Here is a 20,657-nt window from a genome sequence, read left to right on the forward strand (position 1 = left end):
TCCAGATTAAAGGGAAAGCTCTCCTACACAGATCAAAGCAACAAAATTTTTATTGTCTGCAGATACAAGACAAAGCTGAACACTGCTATTTACTATATGCTGTTCTTTGGGTCCTTGAAGTAAAGATACATATGTACAGAGAGATCCCATTTTGCTGCTATCGGCAAGAAATGGCCGTGAAAAGTTCAGGTGTCGCATTCAAATTCTGTGCGGGCCCTTCCGAAACGTGCAGTTGTACCTCAGGTTACAGACGCTTCAGGTTACAGACTCCACTAACCCAGAAATAGTACTTCGGGTTAAGAACTTTACCTCAGGATGAGAACAGAAATCACGTGGCAGCGGTGCAGTGGCAGCGGGAGGCCCTATTAGCTAAAGTGGTGTCTCAGGTTAAGAACCGTTTCAGGTTAAGAACGGACCTCCAGAACAAATTACGTTCTTAACCTGTGGTACCACTGTAGAGCTAACCAGGCATGAGGAAAATGCAATGAAAAGCAACCACTTGGCTGGTGGTAATGTGTACAAAGTGTCATGTTTTCATCTGGTTGCCTATGAATGCCTCTTGCTTTGACAGCAAGAGGAGTGCGGATACTAGGCACACCAGCGGCAACAATGGGAAAAAGAATTCAATCTTGAGAGTAGTCTCTCTCTCTTTCAGCTTCAGTTCCCGGTCTGCTAAATGGGAGGGGTGGGTGGCCTTCCTTGGTTAGTTGTGAAGGCAAAACAAGGTAAAGATCACAATCAATCAGAGATGAATAAGGATACTTCAGTTGCATGGTTCCTATCCCAGCAGGCAGAATCTTTGCTAGAGACAGAAGGAGAATAGGAGAACCCTCGGTGCTTTGAGAAAACTCTCTCCCCATCAGCTTTTGCTGCTGAGCCCCCATTGTTTGAGCCAGCAGGAGGATGGCTGAGGTATCAGACTAAACTCCTGTGCAACCAAGGTAAAGGAAAAAGGCAGAAGGGGAGCAAGGCAAAGGGAAAGGTGGCAAATGCAGGTCAGGAAGAATGAAAACATGTCATCTATAGGGGTCAGCAGCAGTGCAGTGGCGTAGCGTGGGGGTGCAGGGGGGCTGGCCACACTGGGCGCAGCATCTGGGGGTTAGGGTTAGGGGGCGCAAATCCACGGGTTAGGGGGTGCAAATTACTTGCCTTGCCCCGGGTGCTGACAACCCACGCTACGCCACTGCAGCAGTGGTTGGCAAGGTGACACTGCTTCCCTAACTTCCCATCAGCATCATTGCTTTGGTGTACCAGGAGGGTAGAGGGCGAGTCAGCAATGAGGTTGTTGTGGTGCGAACACACCAACAGGACCTCTAGGTCCAAGTGTAAATGGGTAAAAATGAGCCTTTAGATGTGCTTTCATGAAACAATTACAGTCATACCTCGGGATAAATATGCTTCAGGATAAGTATTTTCGGTTGCGCTCTGCGGCGACCCGGAAGTAACGGAGCATGTTACTTCCAGGTTTCGCTGCTCACGCATATGCAGACGGTCAAAATGATGTCACACGCATGTGTGGAAGCAGCGAAGTGCGACCCACACACATGCAGACGTGTCTTACGTTCTATTCAGGATGCGAACCGGGCTCCGGATGGATCCTGTTCGCATCCCGAGGTACCACTGTAATTGGATTATTCCATTATTTCCACCTGTCAACCCAATTCATCTGGCTCTAGGGGTCATTTCGCTTTAAAAATGCATTGTTACTGGTGGGATAACACTTGTAGCATCCATTTTGTGTCTTATGTATTTCAGTGTCCTGAAGCAGAGGGGGAAAAGAGAAAACACTTTACTTACTTCTTCCTGTTCCAAATGTCCGGTCAACCGAGAGCGTTGGGAATGGCACAGGTCGAAGTGTGAACTGAGGATGTGGGTATCCACATGTGGGGGATGGCAGGATTCCTGGGTACTGAGCACTTTCTAGCGTTGGCACTGGGATGGCACTCACCACAGCTGGAAATAAAAAAAGGGACAGAATAGTCTTAGTGCTGTGGATTCCCATAGAAGACTCACGAGGGGATATTTGGCCCCAGAATTAATTCAAAGGAATGGGGTGATGATTATTATCATGGCTGTTTGGGCAAGGGAGATGCTTCTGAGAGGTGGGAGACATGATGTTTGGCAGAGACTCCATTGGAGCCTCATTGCTGGGTAGGAGAAAATAAAAGCAAAACTGCTCAATCATGTCAAAATCAGCTGCTCAAAGGAAAGAAGGCACATGATGAATTAAATAACAAATCAAGTTGATGCTATTCATAATAAAAACTGATCAATTAGCGCTTATTTAAAGTTCAGCACAGCCTCCAAATTAAGAGCGAGGCATGATTTAATGGCAGTGAGTAATTGGAAGATGCCCACTGCTGTCAAATCCATGCGAGCTGCAGGAAGGTAGAATTAAAATGTGAAATTAATTTTGTTTTAAAGAAGAAAAAGAATTTATCATAGTTCATTTCTTTTTTTCCTGATTTGCCTATAGTGGTCTGAAAAATTAGAGAATAACATATTTAATGCACACCATAGAGAGGAGTTAGGAAAGAAGGGCTGGGGAGAGGCGAATCCATCTTAATCATTCTGTTTCTTGAATAAGCATGAGGGTAAAGGAGTTTATTTTGAATACATCACTCGAGGATCTCAAGGTCAGAATCATAAATCTACTGTAATCATTACTATAGCTAAATTTTACAATCACAATGATCAGGGCCAATTCAAACTGGTAATTTGTTTCTCTAAATGCTTTTTTTTTTGAGGTGACTGTAATAATAAAAACAAAATTATCATTAAAGTATGCAATAATACATCTCTGATGGGAAGCAGAATAGGCTCAGAAGACTGCAGATTGTGAGGGTTATCAACGTGTTTCTTTGTATTTCTACACAGTTGCCACATTTCTCAAATGAGTCCTTCCCTAGGCACCTCCAAATTTTTATTAAAAATCAATTTATAAAAGATACAAAAGCATCTAAGTAAAATATAACAGCAACATAGTAAGGGCAAAATAAACACTGCAATAAGAAGGCATTGTCCAATAGTAAAACTGTTGGGTAAGAAGAGCTGGCGCTGGCATGGTTGACATTCTGGCCCCAGGTTCATAGCTGCCTGACATTGATAGGATGTTAGCCTGCTACTGCAATTCACAGGCAAGAATTTTTATCCGGCATTCAATTTATATCATGACCTGATCTTATTTTGTTCTGATTAGATTGCTGTTATAACAAAGTAAGTATTGTGAATGTGAAGCCTATTATTTATAATCTCCATGGATTTAATTGTGCTTCATTGCTTTCCCCTCAACCCCATATATATGTTTGAGATGCTCCTTTGCAACAGTGAATGTGCACTTTTCGTACTGAGAGTAGAAAACCGCAGGCCAGCTACCAACCACTAGCCTGTGAATAAATTACTGGCTGTTTGGCTTTCTCTGTCCTCCTTGCCACCTGTGCTTTCAAAGGAAAATGAAGACTTAAAGTTTCTCCCTGCTGCTGGATTCAAACACAAATTACCCATAGCTATCCAATAGGTAACCTCTTTTTGAAAGGCAGTGGCACAAAAGCAAAGCAGATAAAGAATTTTCACATTTGTGGCCTTTGAAACGGTGGAACATAAATGCTGTTGAGGATTAAACAAGAAGATTAAATACTATTTGTGAGTTGAGGACGGGTGGGCAGGGGGTGTGGTGGGGGAGAAAGAGAGAGAGAGAGAGAGAGAGAGAGAGAGAGAGAGAACTAGACCATCATTAGAAAAAGTGGCAGCTGTCTCTCTCCTGCCCCCTCCTTCTTCCCAGCCCTCCACCTGACAAATGGATAAATAAGTTTGCATCCATGTCATGCCAGAATCCTCTATCGCAACAAGCTCAGTGGTAGCCCAACAGATTTATGCTGGCACAAGTGAGTGAAGATTCAATTTCATTTTGTGCAATTATAAAACGCATGGCTTTTACAAAGCAATTATAGCACAGATAAACAGATTACACCTACAAATTGTTGTTTTCTGAAAGAACATTTTACAATAATGGCTTATTATACATGATATAGAAGTTGTGTGTGTGAGAGAGGGGATGTTGCTAGCATTTTCCAAATTCAAATCAGGAAGAAGTGGCAAAAGCTGTTCTAACAAAAAGACAATGCTATCCTCTACTACTTGACTCAGACTAACACCAACCCATTTTTCCAGATGCAGCTGGCACACTGATACAGCATAATTCTGAACTGTACTACTTTGGATTGTAGAGAGTCATGTTTTTTGAATGCACCAGCTTGAATACAATGCAAACAATAACAATAAATCACTGCATGTGTTCAAATAACACACCAAGGTAGGAACATCTTTGATGCACTAGCTTTTTATGAAAATGGGGAACCGGTTCGTCCTACCTTTTTGCAGTCCGCAGTGTTATCTGCCAATTTGTTAGAGCCTAAAAGATTAAGTCCACAACTTTTTGGGGAGTGGGCAGGGCCCTTTTAGAGCCAACATTGTAGACAGATGTTCAAATGTCATTTGTGGCTTGAAGCATCTTCAACCAACTTTGACTGTTCTGCCAACTTCAGTCTATCCTAGACAAGTTAGGTCTGGCCACAGCTATCAATACCTTGATAATACCAAGAATAGATTACTATATTGTACTTTCTTTAGGGCTTCCTTTGAGATTTATCCAAAGACTTTTGGCTTGATACAGCAGGCCCCTTATTTTCAGTTTACAACAACCAGAATTTAATACTTTTTAAAAATGCAATGTGCAGGGAATTGCCTTTTTATGGGCTTTCACTGAAAAACATGATCCTCAACCTGTACGTTGAAGGAGTCCAGTCCAGAATTCTATAAACTCATTCTGTGCAGTTTGTTGAACAGCGTCTGCTTGCAGCTCAGAAACCAATTACATCCTTATTAGCTTCTAGTAATTACTCCCTGATTAAAATGATCTGGTGCTGCCATGTATTCCAAATTATTGTTGTTGCAGGTTACTCCCCGTCTTTCTCCCTTACCCACCAATTTGTTTACATTAGGTTTGCATAACTTTTGACCTTCCAGGACAGGGACTATTCCCCTTCAGCTACATACAGGTGAACTCTCCAGGCACTTGATCAGCCTCCCATTTTTGCTTGTAGCTTGGGAACGCCAAAAAGTAAAAATAAAATAAAAATCCCAAGGGGTGGGGTTACTGAGCACCTGGAATGCTTGGTGATTTCACATTGACCTGGGTGGGTCTGGAAATGCCAGCTGAATTATGTTGCATCTATGCTGTGGCAGCTGCATTGGCACCATGCCTATCTGTTTCTTGGCCCATTTTAAGGTGTTGATATTGATACTGACCTTTGAATCTAAAATCAGATGTAGTCAATGTGTGCCTTGCAGATGTTGCTGGACCACAGCTCCCAGGAGTACCTGGCGTGCTCTGGTCCATGGCATCTTTTAATTTCGTGACTGCTGTCACCATCTGCAGTGATCGGAAGGATGCTAGCCCCGCAATTCATATGTAGTGGTACCTTGGTTCTTGAACTTAATCCATTCCAGGAGTCTGTTCGATTCCCAAAACCATCCAAAAACCAAGGTGCGGCTTCCTGCATTCAATCGGAAGCTGCGCCGGACATTCAGCTTCCGAAAAACATTCACAAACTGGAAGACTTACTTCTGGTTTGCAGTGTTTGGGAGCCACTGGCGGAGGAAGGAGGATGCGGTGGGTGCGGTCCACCCCGGGTGTCATCCCTGAGGGGGGTGACATTGCCACGCCACCCCCCGGGATGCTCGCTACTCGCCGTGGGCGACTAGCTCCGCCCGTGGGTGCATGTGCACCACTCTGGGTGCTGGAGCAGCTACTGTAGCTTTGCCTCTGTCGGGAGCCTAGCCATTCAGGAAGGTACCACTGTACAGCTTCCTAGATCCAGGAAATCCTATTGGCATCCCTGGTTTGAAAAGACACCATCCTTCATGCCCACCAGTGGGGCAAGGAGCAGGGGCTACAGTGATGTCCTGAGCTGGTGGACAGGACCACATAGGAGAAAACACTCTCAAAAATTTTATCTATTGAGATATTGTTAGCTTCTCATATGACAAAATGCAATAGACCTTGTATTTCAGAATTAAAGGTAAAGGTACCCCTGACTATTAGGTCCAATTGTGGCCAACTCTGGGGTTGTGGTGCTCATCTTGCTTTATTGGCCGAGGGAGCCTGCGTACAGCTTCTGGGTCATGTGGCCAGCATGACTAAGCCACTTCTGGTGAACCAGAGCAGCACACGGAAACGCCATTTACCTTCCCGCCGGAGCAGTACCTACTTGCACTTTGACATGCTTTTGAACTGCTAGGTTGGCAGGAGCAGGGACCGAGCAATGGGAGCTCACCCTGTCGCGGGGATTCGAACCGCCGACCTTCTGATCAGCAAGTCCTGGGCTCTGTGGTTTAACCCACAGCGCCACACACGTCCCTTGTGTCCCTTTCATAATTAGGCTGGGCTTTATCCTTTACGCCAAGGAACCTGTAGCTTTGCTACATCATCCCTGACATTGGTCATGCTGGCCAGGACTGATGGGAGGCGAAGGCCAACATCTGGAGGGCCACAAGCTCCCCACCCTGGCTGCAGACACACAACTTACAAGGATTGCTGGGCTGTGAGTCCATTGGAATCATGAGCTTGGTGCGTGTTGCTCTGCGGGCCGCCAGTGACCGCTCCAACGTGGACATGCTGCTCCCCACTTCTTCTGTGTCTGGAGCTGGGAAATTGCAATACAAAGGTTAAATGAGCAAGGGCTCTGCACATCAAGCTGAGTAGGTACCCTCATCCCCCTCCAAGAGGGCTCCGTGCAAGATAGAAGTTTCCCCATATCTTCCAAGATGGAAAATGCTAGTCACTTGGTAAGCATTGCCTCCTCCTAGGACCACAGAATATTTGAAAGAACACTTTGGAACAGAAATAATTGCTTCCCCCCTTTTTTGCAATTGACTTTTAATGTTAGTTCATTTCTATGAAATTTCATCACAGCTTCACAGTCATGCCTCTTTGTAGCTGCAGTAAAATGTACACTGCCAAAAAAGAGAGAAAGAGACCCTGACTGTCATCCTAAAATGTTGTTTGTTGCCGACCTCCCTTCAAGTTCACGGCAAAACTCCATTGCAGGGATGGCCAAACTCCCACATGCTAATTATTTGCTCAAATCAGCATTCTGCCTTCTGTGTGATTGGCCGTAGTGTTTAAAAGGCGGCGTATAATCACCCATTTACTCAGGGCCATTTGCTATACAAATGAGAGTCTATGCAGTATATTTGGGAACAAAAATAAGCCTCGCTCTCTGTTTAATGGCACCAGATTTAAATGTTTTAGCTGAGTTACGAGCATAAAAAGTGGTTTAATATTACCCCAAATTAAGCTCTTGAAGATTTGGCAGGCTAATGATGAATGCAATGAGATAATGTTTTAGTTCTAAATGTGGTTAGGTAAAGGAAGCTAGGCAGATATCTTTTTTGCCATATGCATCATTTGCTATATTAAATACTGACATAAATAACCCAACTAGATCCTAAAGTATCAATTAGTAGTTTTGCCAGTGGAAGGTTTGCTAAATGAAATCAGTTGAAGCTCGTTAGCGCTTCATTAAGCTTCGAATGACCTTTGAACTATGTAAATATCATTTTTCTCCATGTTGACTTCAGATCTGCTTTTTGCTCATGCTTTGCAGAAATAATGATATATTTGGAATGTCCGAGGCCAGATTTAAATGCGATGCTGATTGGGCTAAAATTGCTTTATCATTACGAATTCCATGCAGTGGGCTTCATGTTTAAACTGGGCCCTTAATTGTGCCAGGGATCTGTGGCCCCAGCAGGTGCTATCCTGGCATCCAAATGGGCTGGGGCCCCAATTTAAATGTGGAGCTGGCTAAGCAAAACACTGATGCATGGATAAACAATTTTTGCCCCCAACCGGCATCACCGATTAAATCGGGCCATGGATATAATTAGCAAAGTTTCCAGCTAAGGACCAAAATGAATAAAGAGCACGCAGCCTCAAGCAGGAAATTCCTCTGGCTGCATTTTGCAAAAACTGTATTGGCATAACCAATCATGGACTTTGCCCACACTTTCTGCTCCATATTAATGAAGGAGGCAGTGTGGTATAATGGTTGGAGTGATGAGTGGTGAGACCAGGGTTCGAATCCCCACTCAGCCCCACTGAAGCTCATTGGGCTATGTTGTGCCAATCAACCATGAGCTCCTTGCAAATAATGCAATACATGTACATAAACATAGGTCTGCGCTGGTGACCGTACCAGGTGCCTGATCCAGGGATTAGGTGGACCAGTTGGACTAGGGTGACCATGTTGGTATAATGTGAACAATGGGTTAAATCACCCAGTGCTTGGGCTCATGTCTTGAGGAGCACATCCCCCATGTCTGGATGTTCTGAGATAAGGGCGCCAGGCGCACTGGGGTTGCCGTAGCAACACCAGTGAGGTCAAGTGTATGACTTGCTGAACTGCTCGCCCTCCCATTGGCTCAGGAAATATGACTATGTGTAGAAACAGGTATTAGAGTGTCTAGGGCACTGCTTTCACTATGTCTTGTCAAGTCCTGTTGCTGTACTGTTTGCTGTTGGGGTCTGACTCTGAATTTGTGAGTGTCAGGGGAAGAGGCTGTGGGTTTTACACAGCCGTGTTAGCTAGAATGGTGATAGTGCTAGTGGATCTCTCTGTACATATGTATCTTTACTTCAAGGACCCAAAGAACTGCATATGGTAAATAGCAGTGCTCAGCTTTGTCTTGTATCTGCAGACAATAAAAACTTTGTTCCTTTGATCTGTGTAGGAGAGCTTTCCCCTTAACCTGGAAGAACTGGAATGGGTTACTTCCAGGTTTCGGCAGTTGCACATGTGCATAAGTGCTAAATTGTGCTTTGTGCATGCACAGAAGCGCCGAATCGCAACCCGCACGTGCGCAGACGTGGCTTGCAAATGCTGCCAGTTGCCAATGTGCATCCCGCACGGATCACGTTCGCAACCCGAGCGTCCGCTGTATAGCCTTTCTTCCAAGGAGGCTCAGAATACACAAAAATCAGCAATACAAAACAAATCAAGAAAGAAAAGTCAACAGCAAAAAATCTTAAACTTCTCTTAAGCTCAGCACCTTTTTGGAGGGGGAGGGGACATGGGCCAAAGGGCCGGAATTCACTGCAGGGTTTTATTTATTTTTGCTTTTTACATTCCACCTTTCCTCCAAGACACCCTTACTTATCATATGAATAACTGCAGGGTCAGGTTATCACTTTCATGCATTAAACCAAACCAAACAGAAATTCACAACAGAGAAAAGCTTTGATATTTGCCTCAAATTCAATATTTGTCACTGATGGCCATTCACACATTCATCTGTGAGTCATAGAGGGTTTAGTAATGGAGTGTCAACAATCTCTATGCATGTGCTGACTGGCCCTTCGTACAGATAGCATTATTACCAGACTGCGAGGCACTCTTGCTGCCCATCTGAGTTTCAGATTGGCTGTGGCTGCCTGGGGTGATGTCCTGGCAGCTCTGCATCGGGGAATCTCTTCCTGCTGGATCGGAACCCGCTGGCTTTTCGATATTCTTCATCTCCATCTCTTCATGGTGGATCCAGAGATCTGGGGGCCGCAGGTCTTTCTGGCTGCCTTTCCTCTTGCCAGCACTGTGAGTGGCACGTTTTCTGTTGGGGAAGAGAAAAGGAGTGGAAAGTCAAAACACCTGAAGTACTTCAATGCTGTGTAACTTTCCATCCAGTAGATAATACTATTTGCATCATCAGGGCTTCAGTCTTCAGGCTCCCAAAATTCTCATCACTAGTTGTGATGAGACCATATAACCATATAACACTGGCCTTGGAAGACCTACATTGGCTCCCAGTATGTTTCCAAGCACAATTCAAAGTGTTGGTGCTGACCTTTAAAGCCCTAAACGGCCTCGGTCCAGTATACCTGAAGGAGCATCTCCACCCCCATTGTTCTGCCCGGACACTGAGGTCCAGAGCTGAGGGCCTTCTGGCAGTTCCCTCTCTGTGAGAAGCCAAGTTACAGGGAGCCAGGCAGAGGGCCTTCTTGGTAGTGGCACCCGCCCTGTGGAACACCCTCCCACCAGATGTCAAAGAGAAAATCAACTACCAGATTTTTAGAAGACATCTGAAGGCAGCCTTGTTTAGGGAAGCTTTTAATGTTTAATAGGTTATTATATTTGAATATTCTGTTGGAAGCTGCCCAGAGTGGCTGTAGAAACCCAGTCAGATGGGCGGGGTATAAATTATATTATTATTATTATTATTATTATTATTATTATTATTATTATTATTATTAGCAGTGAAATGGGAGGAATATTTTGTTGAAAATTCTGGGGTGGGGGTTGCAAAGGTGAAATTTACTAACATTTTTTCTTAGCATATTCAAATCTGGCCAGCGTGGGTGAGTTTCCACTTTTAAAATCTATGACTCCACCTAGTTCCTAGCCATTCCTAGCTGTGATTGGTCAAGCTATGGGGCTGGGCCAATTCATATTTCCTTTGCTTCAACTCAGCTCCTATGTAGCAGTGGTGGCCTTTAAGCAACAACCCTAATTTATTTGACCAACTCTAGAGCCAGGGGCCACCCCCAAACCAGCTAGGGAGACAGCTTGCCATAGTTTTTAGCACCTCTGCAGGCTGTTGTCAAACTAGCATCCATTGTGGGCTGCCCATAGTCAACTGGTGACTTACTGCAACAACTTAATGGTGAGCTGGACCTTTCTTAAAGAGAAAGTAAACAGTGGAATGTGCAAAATAACTGTTCATGCAACAAATCAGGCTTCGTATTATAGAAATGGCATGGAGAAGATGCCATTGGGGCAATGTTCCAATATAGTATACAGCCATGACTGTTACAGTGATAGATGTCTTGATCTGTTGATCATCCTGTCTTCTATGAAAGCTTCCTGTGATTTATCTCTCCTGCCTTTTAAGCTCTTATGCCTCTTGAGACCAGGATGACATCTTTAATTCCCAAGGGAATGGGGTCAGATGCCTGGTTTCTGCTTGGTCTAAAAGTGCAACGGGAGCCCCAGCTGACAAAGGATTTCAGTCCCTGTAATAAAGAGTTAAGGCAAGCCATTAAAGTAGACAGGAAAGTGAACCTGTGTGGGTTTACTAAACTGACTTTATACATCCATAGTTATGTCTTCTACCAAAAAAGCATCTCCTGAGTCATTTGGGAGAGTCAAGAGGTCCAGTTCATAGCCATAGATTGGGAGATTTACTCAGCTTGACCAGATTTTGCACCCCAGTATGAAAGTAGCTCATGTATGTTTATATATATGGTCAATAGAAACTACTTAATTCATTTTTTAGACAATGGCAATGCAGAGGTAAATACATTTAAGAACTGGAAGGAGTTCCTTCAGATGTCCATAAGAACTTAAATAAGGCATTTATTTTTGAGGACTTAAAAAAAAAGTTTGAATATAACCTGCTGCTGTTGCTATTTATAGAGTTGGATCCAGAGAGAAGTGCTCATGTGAGATGGTTTTAGAAGGGAATTAGACAAACAGAGAGTAAGGCTCTCAATGACTTCTAGTCATGATGGCTACATGGATCGGACTCTATATATGCTGGGAAGCAATAGCAATGGATGGCTGCTGCATCTGGTTGGCCAGTTTGTGAAACAGGACCCTGGAGAAGATCGGTCTCCAGTCTGACCCAGCAGGGTTCTTCTTGTGTACTCCCATATCATATGCTGTCTTCTGTTACATAAAGTGACACCAGTTTTAGCTCCAGCTGAGGCTACCTGCCAACCCCTTCCAGCTAGACATCAGGCCCCACGCTGACAGCATATGTTGGGAAGATGCATGGAAGGCGTCCAATGAGAGGAAATGTCAATCGTGGCTTGAAGGGATGCAGGCCTGCAGCTTGACAGAGTAAGTCATTTGTTAACCAGATGATACGCAACCGTTAAAACGGCTCCCTCCAGAAACAGAGGGAATAGTGTGAAGTTCCCCTTTTAGAAATGCATTCTTTATGATGCAACAATCACCCATTAGTAGCATCAACCCTTTAATTAGTAGAGCTGGCTTGCGCATCTACACTTCCCCCTCTGTTATGCAGCATATGTTGCATTTATTTTTGACATACATTAAAATGTGTGTGTTTTTTTAATCCAAGGAAGCATTCAGTGTCAGATCCCATTTACTAATCGCAATATGTTCTCTTGCTGTATGACTTAGGATGTCTGTGCAACTGACCACTCTTCACATTTTTTTTTTTTTTTTAAAAAGCATTTCACTTTTCATATGAGAAAAACCAAGTGCTCTTAAGCAGTTTACCCACATAGCACATTACTGAGGATGCTGTTTACATAGAATATGGAATTCATTTCTTTTAAAAGGGGTTACATGCAAAGCTAAGGGGACGCGGGTGGCGCTGTGGGTTAAACCACAGAGCCTAGGACTTGCCGATCAGAAGGTCGGCGGTTCAAATCCCTGCGATGGGGTGAGCTCCCGTTGCTTGGTCCCAGCTCCTGCTAACCTAGCAGTTCGAAAGCACCTCAAAGTGCAAGTGGATAAATAGGTACCGCTCTGGAGGGAAGGTAAACAGCGTTTCCGTGCGCTGCTCTGGTTCGCCAGAAGCAGCTTACTCATGTTGGCCACATGACCCAGAAGCTGTATGCCGGCTCCCTCAGCCAATAAAGCGAGATGAGCACCGCAACCCCAGAGTCGGTCACGACTGGACCTAATGGTCAGGGGTCCCTTCACCTTTACCTTTACATGCAAAGCTAAACCATGTCATTCATCTAGTATTACCATGTTCAGCAAATGGAAGCTGCATGTGGATTGACTTGTCTATGTTTATCTATGACTCTAGTTCTATAGGTCAGGAGTGGGGAATCTGTTCCCCTCTAGACATTGTTGGACTCGAGTTTCCATCAGCCACAGCCATCATGGCCAATGGGGGCAGGGATCATGGGAACTGTAGCCCAGCAACAATTGGAGGTTCCTCATCCATGCCACAAACGTACAGTGCAAGCTCTATTTGAAAGGTCAAGTCAACTTTTGTTATTTGGGGGGATTTGATTGGTTTTTCAAATCACCATTCATTCAACCTAATTTGTGCTACGCCACAGAAACTTCAGCAATGTTCCCAGAAACTGTAAGTAAGAGGTTATAAATAATGAGTGTGTCATTCCAGACAGATCTTTGGTCTTGCATCAGCGACACTACTGCTGCCTAAAGTCTTTAAAAGGAGACAATTTAGCATTCAGTACATTGTTTATTTCTGCACATTACCACCAGTCTCACTGATAATAAGCAGTGACAGAAATCTGAGACAAGACTATAGAATGAAAGGACATCAATAACAAAGAGATGAAAATGAATGAGTCATCCAAATGTATGTTCTCCTTGTATAAACATCAGGTTTGAGTTTTGTTCTCAATTATTGTCAAGCTCCAGGACTTCTCAGGAAGCAATACCTCCCTGCAAACTTTCTATAATGAATTTTGACAGCCTGTTGCAATATAAATGTAGGGCAACCTGGCTCTGTTCTGAGTGAGTCAGTGAGCCAAATCCATTTATTTATGTCAGGCAGCATGGTGAGAAGAATGGGGTTTTTGTGGGGGGAGGGCTATTGGCTTCTTTTGTTTTTGTTAATGTTTATATTATATACTTTATGGCTTTATTTTGCATTTTTATACTGTGAACTGCCCCGAGATCTTTGGATGAATTTTTTGACCAGCGATGGGATCAATGGACTAATTCAATATAAGTCAGCCTCAGCTGTTCTGCTGAATCTGGACCAGTTTGCAATGCCTTTATTCTGTGATACAACAATGCATATGGTAGCTTTTTGTTTTATTTTATTTTTTAAGAACCCAGACTAAATGAAGGGGACATGACAGTTTAATTTAGTGTGGCATTGCTTACACTTTGGAATCTATTGAGAGCAGGCAGGTGCACGCACTGCCCTCTTTTCAATGCCTATTAAATACTAGCCTGTCAGGGACAAGGGTTCTAGTCTAGCCTTTTCTCAGGACTGCTTGTTTTCTGTATTTGAATGCTTATCCATAAAAAAAGGAAAGAAATGCAAACATCCGATTTCTTGTCTTGCTTGGCAAAGTGGTATAGTCCCTGGAAGACTTCCTGTGTAGAGTGGCTCTTAGATGACTTTTGAACAGGGGTAGCAAAAGTAGTGGCCTTCAAGTGTTCTTGTGTAGCCTTATTGGAGTTCATTGATTGGGTCTGTGTTGCTCCCAGACAGGAGGAAGGAAGTCAAATGACACTGAGGGTTGGTTCAGAGAAAGAGTTCTTTATTTCTGCTCTCCGGAACAGCAGAAAGGCACCTGTGTAGTGTGTCCACAGTCTAGATAAGACCTAGACATGTCATCCCTACTCCACTGAAACAGCCAAGGTCATCCTTGCCGTCACAAACTGATAAAGGAGAGGGCTCTGAGCACTTGTTTATACAGCCGGGTTTTTGTTTATACATTGACTCAGAGCTCAAGTTAATGGATTTTAGCTAAGGAAAAATAGGGATTTTGGTGCCCGTTTCAAACTGCCTGCACAGTCAGTTTTGGGTTTGGAAAACCCATTCCTTCATTTGGTCATGCTGGCTAGGGCTGATGGGAGTTGTAGCTAAATAACATTTGGAACGGACAATGTTGGCTGCATCCACCTTGGAGATTCGCACAATGGCAGCTTATGTATATTCTATACATGACTTTCCTGTGGAATGTCTTATTTTGAAACCTTTAAGATAAATTTTTGTTTGTTAATTATGTTTCTTTGAATGCATACTGTATTTGACCTCCTTTTTTTTGCAATGTTTTATCTGATGTTTTAATGTAGGCTATAAAGAACTTTTGAGATTTCCCCCCTGAAAACTATAAAGCGGTATGGAAATAAAATGAATGAATGAATGAACATAACAAATGAAGGATTGCATTTGTTTGGTATGCACAGCTAAAGGCTTTCAAGAATCTTCTAAATGAATAGAAGTACACCTTGAACTGTGCCAAACACATTTTATGTGGTGCTGCCTTGAATGTTCTAAAATTTCAGTATTCAAGTAGAAACCAGAGATTCCAGTAAGGCAGAAAACTACCTAGACTGAGTAAATATTCTTCTTCCACCCTGGTTGTGATCAGTGCCATTTGTGTAGCCTTGCTACTGCCTTAGTGGCACAACTTCCCCCCTATACTGCTGCTGCTGCTGTTTAACTTGGATTAGTTAGTGAGTGGGACATCTGCTGAAGTAGAATTCAACCCAGCACAAGGGTTCACAGCTAGAGCAATAAACTGTCAACCTTCCCTCCACATGTGAAAGCGCTTTCTATTTATGCATGGGTTCTTTGGATTCCAGCCAGAGTTTTGTATCAAATTTGCCATAATGTTGCTTTCCTAATCATATTGTTGTACTCTGATGCTGCGCAGTAATGGCAAATAACAAGTGAAACAAAAGCTCATTATTCATTACCATCAGGTCTTTCAATAGCTGGCTGGTATGCAGTTTTCTGTCTTGCCAATTTAAAGCAATTATTGCCCCATATCAGTCCTCCCGTCAGTAGGGATTCTGCTCATACACAGCTGTAAACAGGTACAAAGGAAGCCAAAGGATACCGATTTCAGTTTGCCTCCTTGGTCCCAACTGCATGTAAGCCGGTGGTATGAAATACTTGCCTCCTTTTGTTTCGCATGGCTCCATAAAGGGGCCTCAACTGATATCAATGCACAAGGCAGTAAGGAATAGATCGTATTTAGAAACAAGAAATAATGTTGTGCAAATGTGTCTTCTTGCTTTACATGCTGTCACAGAAGGGCTTGGAGGGGAAGTGAAGCTCTCCTATGGTCACACACAGCCCAGACACATCCACGCTTAGCAGAAAAGAGTCAAGATTTTGAAGCAGAATGCCATAGCTAATGAGTGCTGGAAACATAGTGAAAAGCTAAAAGAAGAACAATATCCCAAGGGGGAAATGGCAGACTTCCTAGTGATGCTGCGTTCTTTCAATGCCAGGATGATAATTCCTCATTTTTATCAGCTTAGCTTCAAAGCCTGATCCAGGCCCATAGATGCTTGTCATGATAAGTTATAACTGTGCCAGAAGGCATTCTTAACATATACTTAGTTTCCCTCCCATTACTAGTGAGGGCTGTCTTTGTTCCAGATAGCTTTCTAATATAATAGTCACAGATTGATGCTTTTTTCAGGGATGGGAGGAAAGACCACTCTCCTATGATCAAGTTGCCGTATGGATTTTTGAGTTCTTTCTGGTTCTGGGAGTTATTTTATAACAAACTCAGAATCCATGTAAGCCAATAACTTGTCTCTTATGTGTATTGGATAGGCTTATGATCTTTTGCCGAAGTGCTCCATTTGAAACTGCTTCCTCACCCTAATTACATAATTTATCCTTAACAGAGCTTATTAAAGTTTCCTAACACATTCTTCAATGCTACTAGTTGGCAGTATAAGGCATACAAAAGTCACTTCGCATTTGTTCTGTTTCGCTTTACTTCCTCCCACCTCATTTGTGATGTCCCTAGGCATTGTGATGTTGGGCAGAAGAGAGGATGAGTAGCTGAAGGTACAAAGGGGGAAATTCAGTGGGCAGCAGAGAATGCAAAAATTAGGGAAAGGATCCAGACAAGGCTTATGCTCTTTCCCTGGCAACTCTGATGCTGAAGCTTTTATAGTTCTACAAACTTATGGGAAACCTATGAGTTGTTTGGGTGGGTTGACCCACCAAAAAGCATGGGAACCTTCAGTCCAGAATGCACTCCAAGGACAAACAAAGGGTGGCATCTGATTAAGATGCACAGCGTAGACCTGTTTAAATCAGTTAGTTAGTCTTGGTTGATTTATGTCAAGTGATTTCAGTAGATCTACTCTCAGGATGATGTAAAAGGTAAAGGACCCCTGAATGGCTAAGCCCAGTCAAAGGCGACTATGGGGTTGCGGTGCTCATCTTGCTTTCATGCCAAGGGATTTGTCCACAGACAGCTTTCTGGGTCACGTGGCCAGAAGGACTAAACTGCTTCTGGTGCAATGGGACACCGTGACAGAAAACAGAGCGCACAGAAATGCCGTTTACCTTTCTGCTGCAGCGATACTTATTTATCTACTTGCACTGGCGTGCTTTCGAACTGCTAGGTTGGCAGGAGCTGGGACAGAGCAATGGGAGCTCACCCCATCATGCAGATTCGAACCACCGACCTTCTGATCAGCAAGCCCAAGAGGCTCAGTGGTTTGGACCACAATGCCACCCGCTCCTAATAAGCATAATGTAGTTGAATACTACCCAAATAACTGATCTCAAAGTCCCAGATTCTAGCCTGGTTCTGGCTTTTGATTCTGGGAGATTCTTTGCAGCTCTTCAGTTGTTATTTTTAATTTATATACCACATCCATATCAGAATGGCCTGTCAGCTACAAAGTTCCACTTGTAGCCAACTTCTAACAATGATGTGCTCCACGATGTGCTCTTTGCGCATGCATCCCATGTGCGAAATCCCCCCTAGATCTCTATCAACTCCTTATGTTCCAACAGGTAAAGAAGCCCCGTTGTTTCCTATGTTATTGTATTTTTGCCATTATGGGTGTGCATGCTTTACAACTTGGATTTCTGCCTGAGTTTTATAAAAAGTGTTGGGGCTGTCTTTCCTGGCCGCTAAATCAAATGAATTTGACATTTACTTGTTCCACAAAAGTGATGAGACTGTGTGAAGTATCTGGATTCCTAAGCATATTTCACCATTGCATGGACTCTACTTTAGGGTGAAAAAAAACCAGGTTTGCTCTGATTGACTTGCTCCAGAGCAGGATGGAAAGATTGATGGACAGGGATATTTTCCAGTTACTTACTTCCTCTGCTGCGCTGATGAACGCCTGGTACAAATCACAGCCACAATCACCACCACCACGACAGTAACCACCCCAACGGTGACAACGATGATGACAAGAAGGTTGCTGTTCTTCTGGGGTGTTACACTTCCATGAGGAGGGTGCATCTGCCCAATGGGGGGTTCTGCAAGAACATAAAAAGTCCTGAAAGACTGCAAACAACTATAATGTAACATTCACAGTTTTCCAAATGAAAAAATAAGGAAGCATGAACCTTTAGCAAATGACTACTGAAGCCTTCTTTGATTCCTTTAAGCTGCTAAAAAGTTAAGGAGGACCAGGTCAACCTGACTATAAAGCTTGGGTGGCTAAGCTGTGGTCCAGTGCTGGAATACAAGTCCCATCATCCCAACAGTTGGTCCTAATGGCTGGAGGTGATGTGAGCTGGAGTCCAAGAACATCTGGAAGGCCAAAGGTTAGCTCCTTCTGCTGTAAAGAAGCATGAAAGAGGACAATAGGAATTGGCCTTTGGTCATCTCCCTAAGGATGAGAATAAATGAATGAAAGAAAAAAAATCATCCGAAAATGTTAATAGGAATAGATTGAAAGCCAACTCCGATTAACATTTTTCAGGTGACTTTTTATCACTAGCTACCACTAGCTTTCGAGAACTTTCTAGGATTCAGTTTTCTTTTGATCTTACAACCCTGCAGAACTTACATGTTGATAATTCTACTGCGAGGGAGGGAGGGAGGGAGGGAGGGAGGAAGACATTAAAGGCAAAAATCTGCAACTCTGTAATGACTTCTACATCTTGAAAACAGATTGTGTGAATGGGCTTTTTATCTGAGAGCCTAGGGTCTTAAACTGGAAGTGGAACTTAGAAACTGGAAAAGTTTGTTGTCTGTAACTTGAAGCTTTTTTTCTAGGAGCGTCCACAGAAAACCAGACATTTGGGCCAAGTTCCTCTTGCTTGGGCTGAAGATCTCAAAATATATATGCTGACACATGTGGGCATCACTTGAAGCATAACTATTATGCAGAGTGAGAGCTGGCAAAAAATTCTATGGATTTCTATGAGGAGCAATTCTTTTTTGCACGTCAGTAAGATGTTTTATACTGCAGAAACACATCCTGTGATCTGAGCAGTGAAATATCATGGCTTATGAAAAATATCTGATGTATTTTGATGTGTAGGAAGACAAACTACTTAATGCTCCACTGGCACAAATTTACTCCCCTTATTCCCCATCCCCACCTATAAAAACAGATACAATTTAATACCTGCCAAGTGCATGTGCATTTTGCTCTAAAGAACAGGGCTTGCTTGGGAAAGGGGCCATAAAACTCAGGGAATTTATGCTTTGACACATCATGGAAAAGGGGAGATACTCATCCATTGGCCAGAGAAGGAGCAGGTGTGGAGAACTTTTCTGGTAGAACACTTTGCTCCAATTGGGGGAGCAGAGGTGAAGGAAGGCACACTCTAGCTTCTGCCACTGGTCCCCAGGGCTTCGAATTCTGCCTCATAGGAGGAAGGACTGTGCACAGCCTCCCCAATCCACTTTGTGGCTCCCTTCCAATCATCCTGACCTGTCCAGGGTCATCCCCAAGGCTACCTGCTCCACCCTGGATCCATGCCTGAAGCTGTTTAGTAGAGGTAAGGCTAAGGGTTGTTAAAACCCAATTTCTTACTTATGATGAGGAGGGAGGTAGAGGGAGAAGGAGATATCCCCATCTTCCGACCAAGACCAGGCAGGTTTGATCCTGCAGGGTGTTACCCAATTGAATGAAGATTCTCAGTATTGCGATGGGGCACCAACCAGCACTGCAGAGAGTTAGATCTTGTGTGGTGCTGCTTCAGGAGGCAGGAAGAAGGAGAGGCCTGGTGGGAAGAAGGGCAGGCAGGGTGGGAATGGCTCCCATCCTACCTTCCCTTGTGACAATGCAATTGTCCAGTAGGTTCCACCTTTTGTGGCTTCTCCTTCTTCCTACTCATGCCTACCTCTCCTTCCTGCCTGAGAGCCAGTGTGGTGTAGTGGTTAAGAGCGGTAGATTCGTAATCTGGGGAACCGGGTTCGATTCCCTGCTCCTCCACATGCCCCTGCTGGGTGACCTTGGGCCAGTCACACTTCTCTGAAGTCTCTCAGCCCCACTCACCTCACAGAGTGTTTGTTGTGGGGGAGGAAGGGAAAGGAGAATGTAAGCCGTTTTGAGACTCCTTCGGGTAGTGATAAGGTGGGGTATCAAATCCTAACTCTTCTGATGCCCCCTGACAGACCTGGATTGCTCTGGGATGCACAACTTGACCCATAGTAATCTGGGGCTGTCTCAACATGACCCAACCAATGCCTGGATTCCTCCAAAATGGCTCAGGTGAATCCAGTGAACCCTACAGCACCCTAATGCCAGTCATTAACCAGTGAAGGTACAGCCTTCCTTCTTGCCTCTTTCCTTTGTATCACATCAATTGAATACTTAGCCTACAAGCAGCAATTATCTTATCTTTAGACCCCTGACAGTTCTTGGGAAATTTCAGGCACTTCCTAAGTCTTAAATAACAACACAGAAAGGAAGAAGCCATTTCATTTACTTCACACTAGCAGCCATTTAGTTAGCAATTGGTGGTGCCCATCATTTTATTAACATGATCTCCTTGAAGATGGGAGAACAGGAGAGATGGATTCTTATTTTCCTGCCCAGTGGTGTTTATGGTATAATGAACCTCCTCATCTGTTGTCTAATTCGAGCGCCTGTTTTAACACTCAGCTCACAATCTGTCACAAATTATGTTAATATATTGGTACAGCACCCTTGATTCAAAATTATGATCGCTCTCCTCTCAGG

The 20,657-nt window shown here is 43.8% G+C and overlaps 1 protein-coding gene and 1 long non-coding RNA gene across 4 annotated transcripts in view; one reads left to right on the forward strand and one right to left on the reverse strand.

The window, feature by feature from the left end:
- DCC (DCC netrin 1 receptor) overlaps positions 1 to 20,657 on the reverse strand; it is a 944,701-nt gene that overhangs the window by 27,632 nt on the left and 896,412 nt on the right. For all 3 annotated transcript variants that reach the window (XM_081881357.1, XM_081881356.1, XM_081881358.1), the window contains exons 23-26: positions 17,832 to 17,994; positions 9,440 to 9,666; positions 6,588 to 6,704; positions 1,798 to 1,953 (exon numbers count right to left, since the gene is read on the reverse strand). In XM_081881357.1, coding sequence (XP_081737483.1) covers positions 1,798 to 1,953; positions 6,588 to 6,704; positions 9,440 to 9,666; positions 17,832 to 17,994 — 663 coding nt within the window. The remainder of the gene's footprint in view (positions 1 to 1,797; positions 1,954 to 6,587; positions 6,705 to 9,439; positions 9,667 to 17,831; positions 17,995 to 20,657) is intronic.
- On the forward strand, positions 9,545 to 19,435 carry LOC309352917. Its single transcript, XR_014161478.1, has 3 exons — positions 9,545 to 9,650; positions 11,734 to 11,894; positions 19,343 to 19,435. It is a non-coding gene; the product is annotated as an uncharacterized lncRNA (long non-coding RNA).

This window comes from Podarcis erhardii, assembly GCF_964252035.2.
Source record: "Podarcis erhardii genome assembly, chromosome: 11".
Lineage (NCBI taxonomy): Eukaryota > Metazoa > Chordata > Lepidosauria > Squamata > Lacertidae > Podarcis > Podarcis erhardii.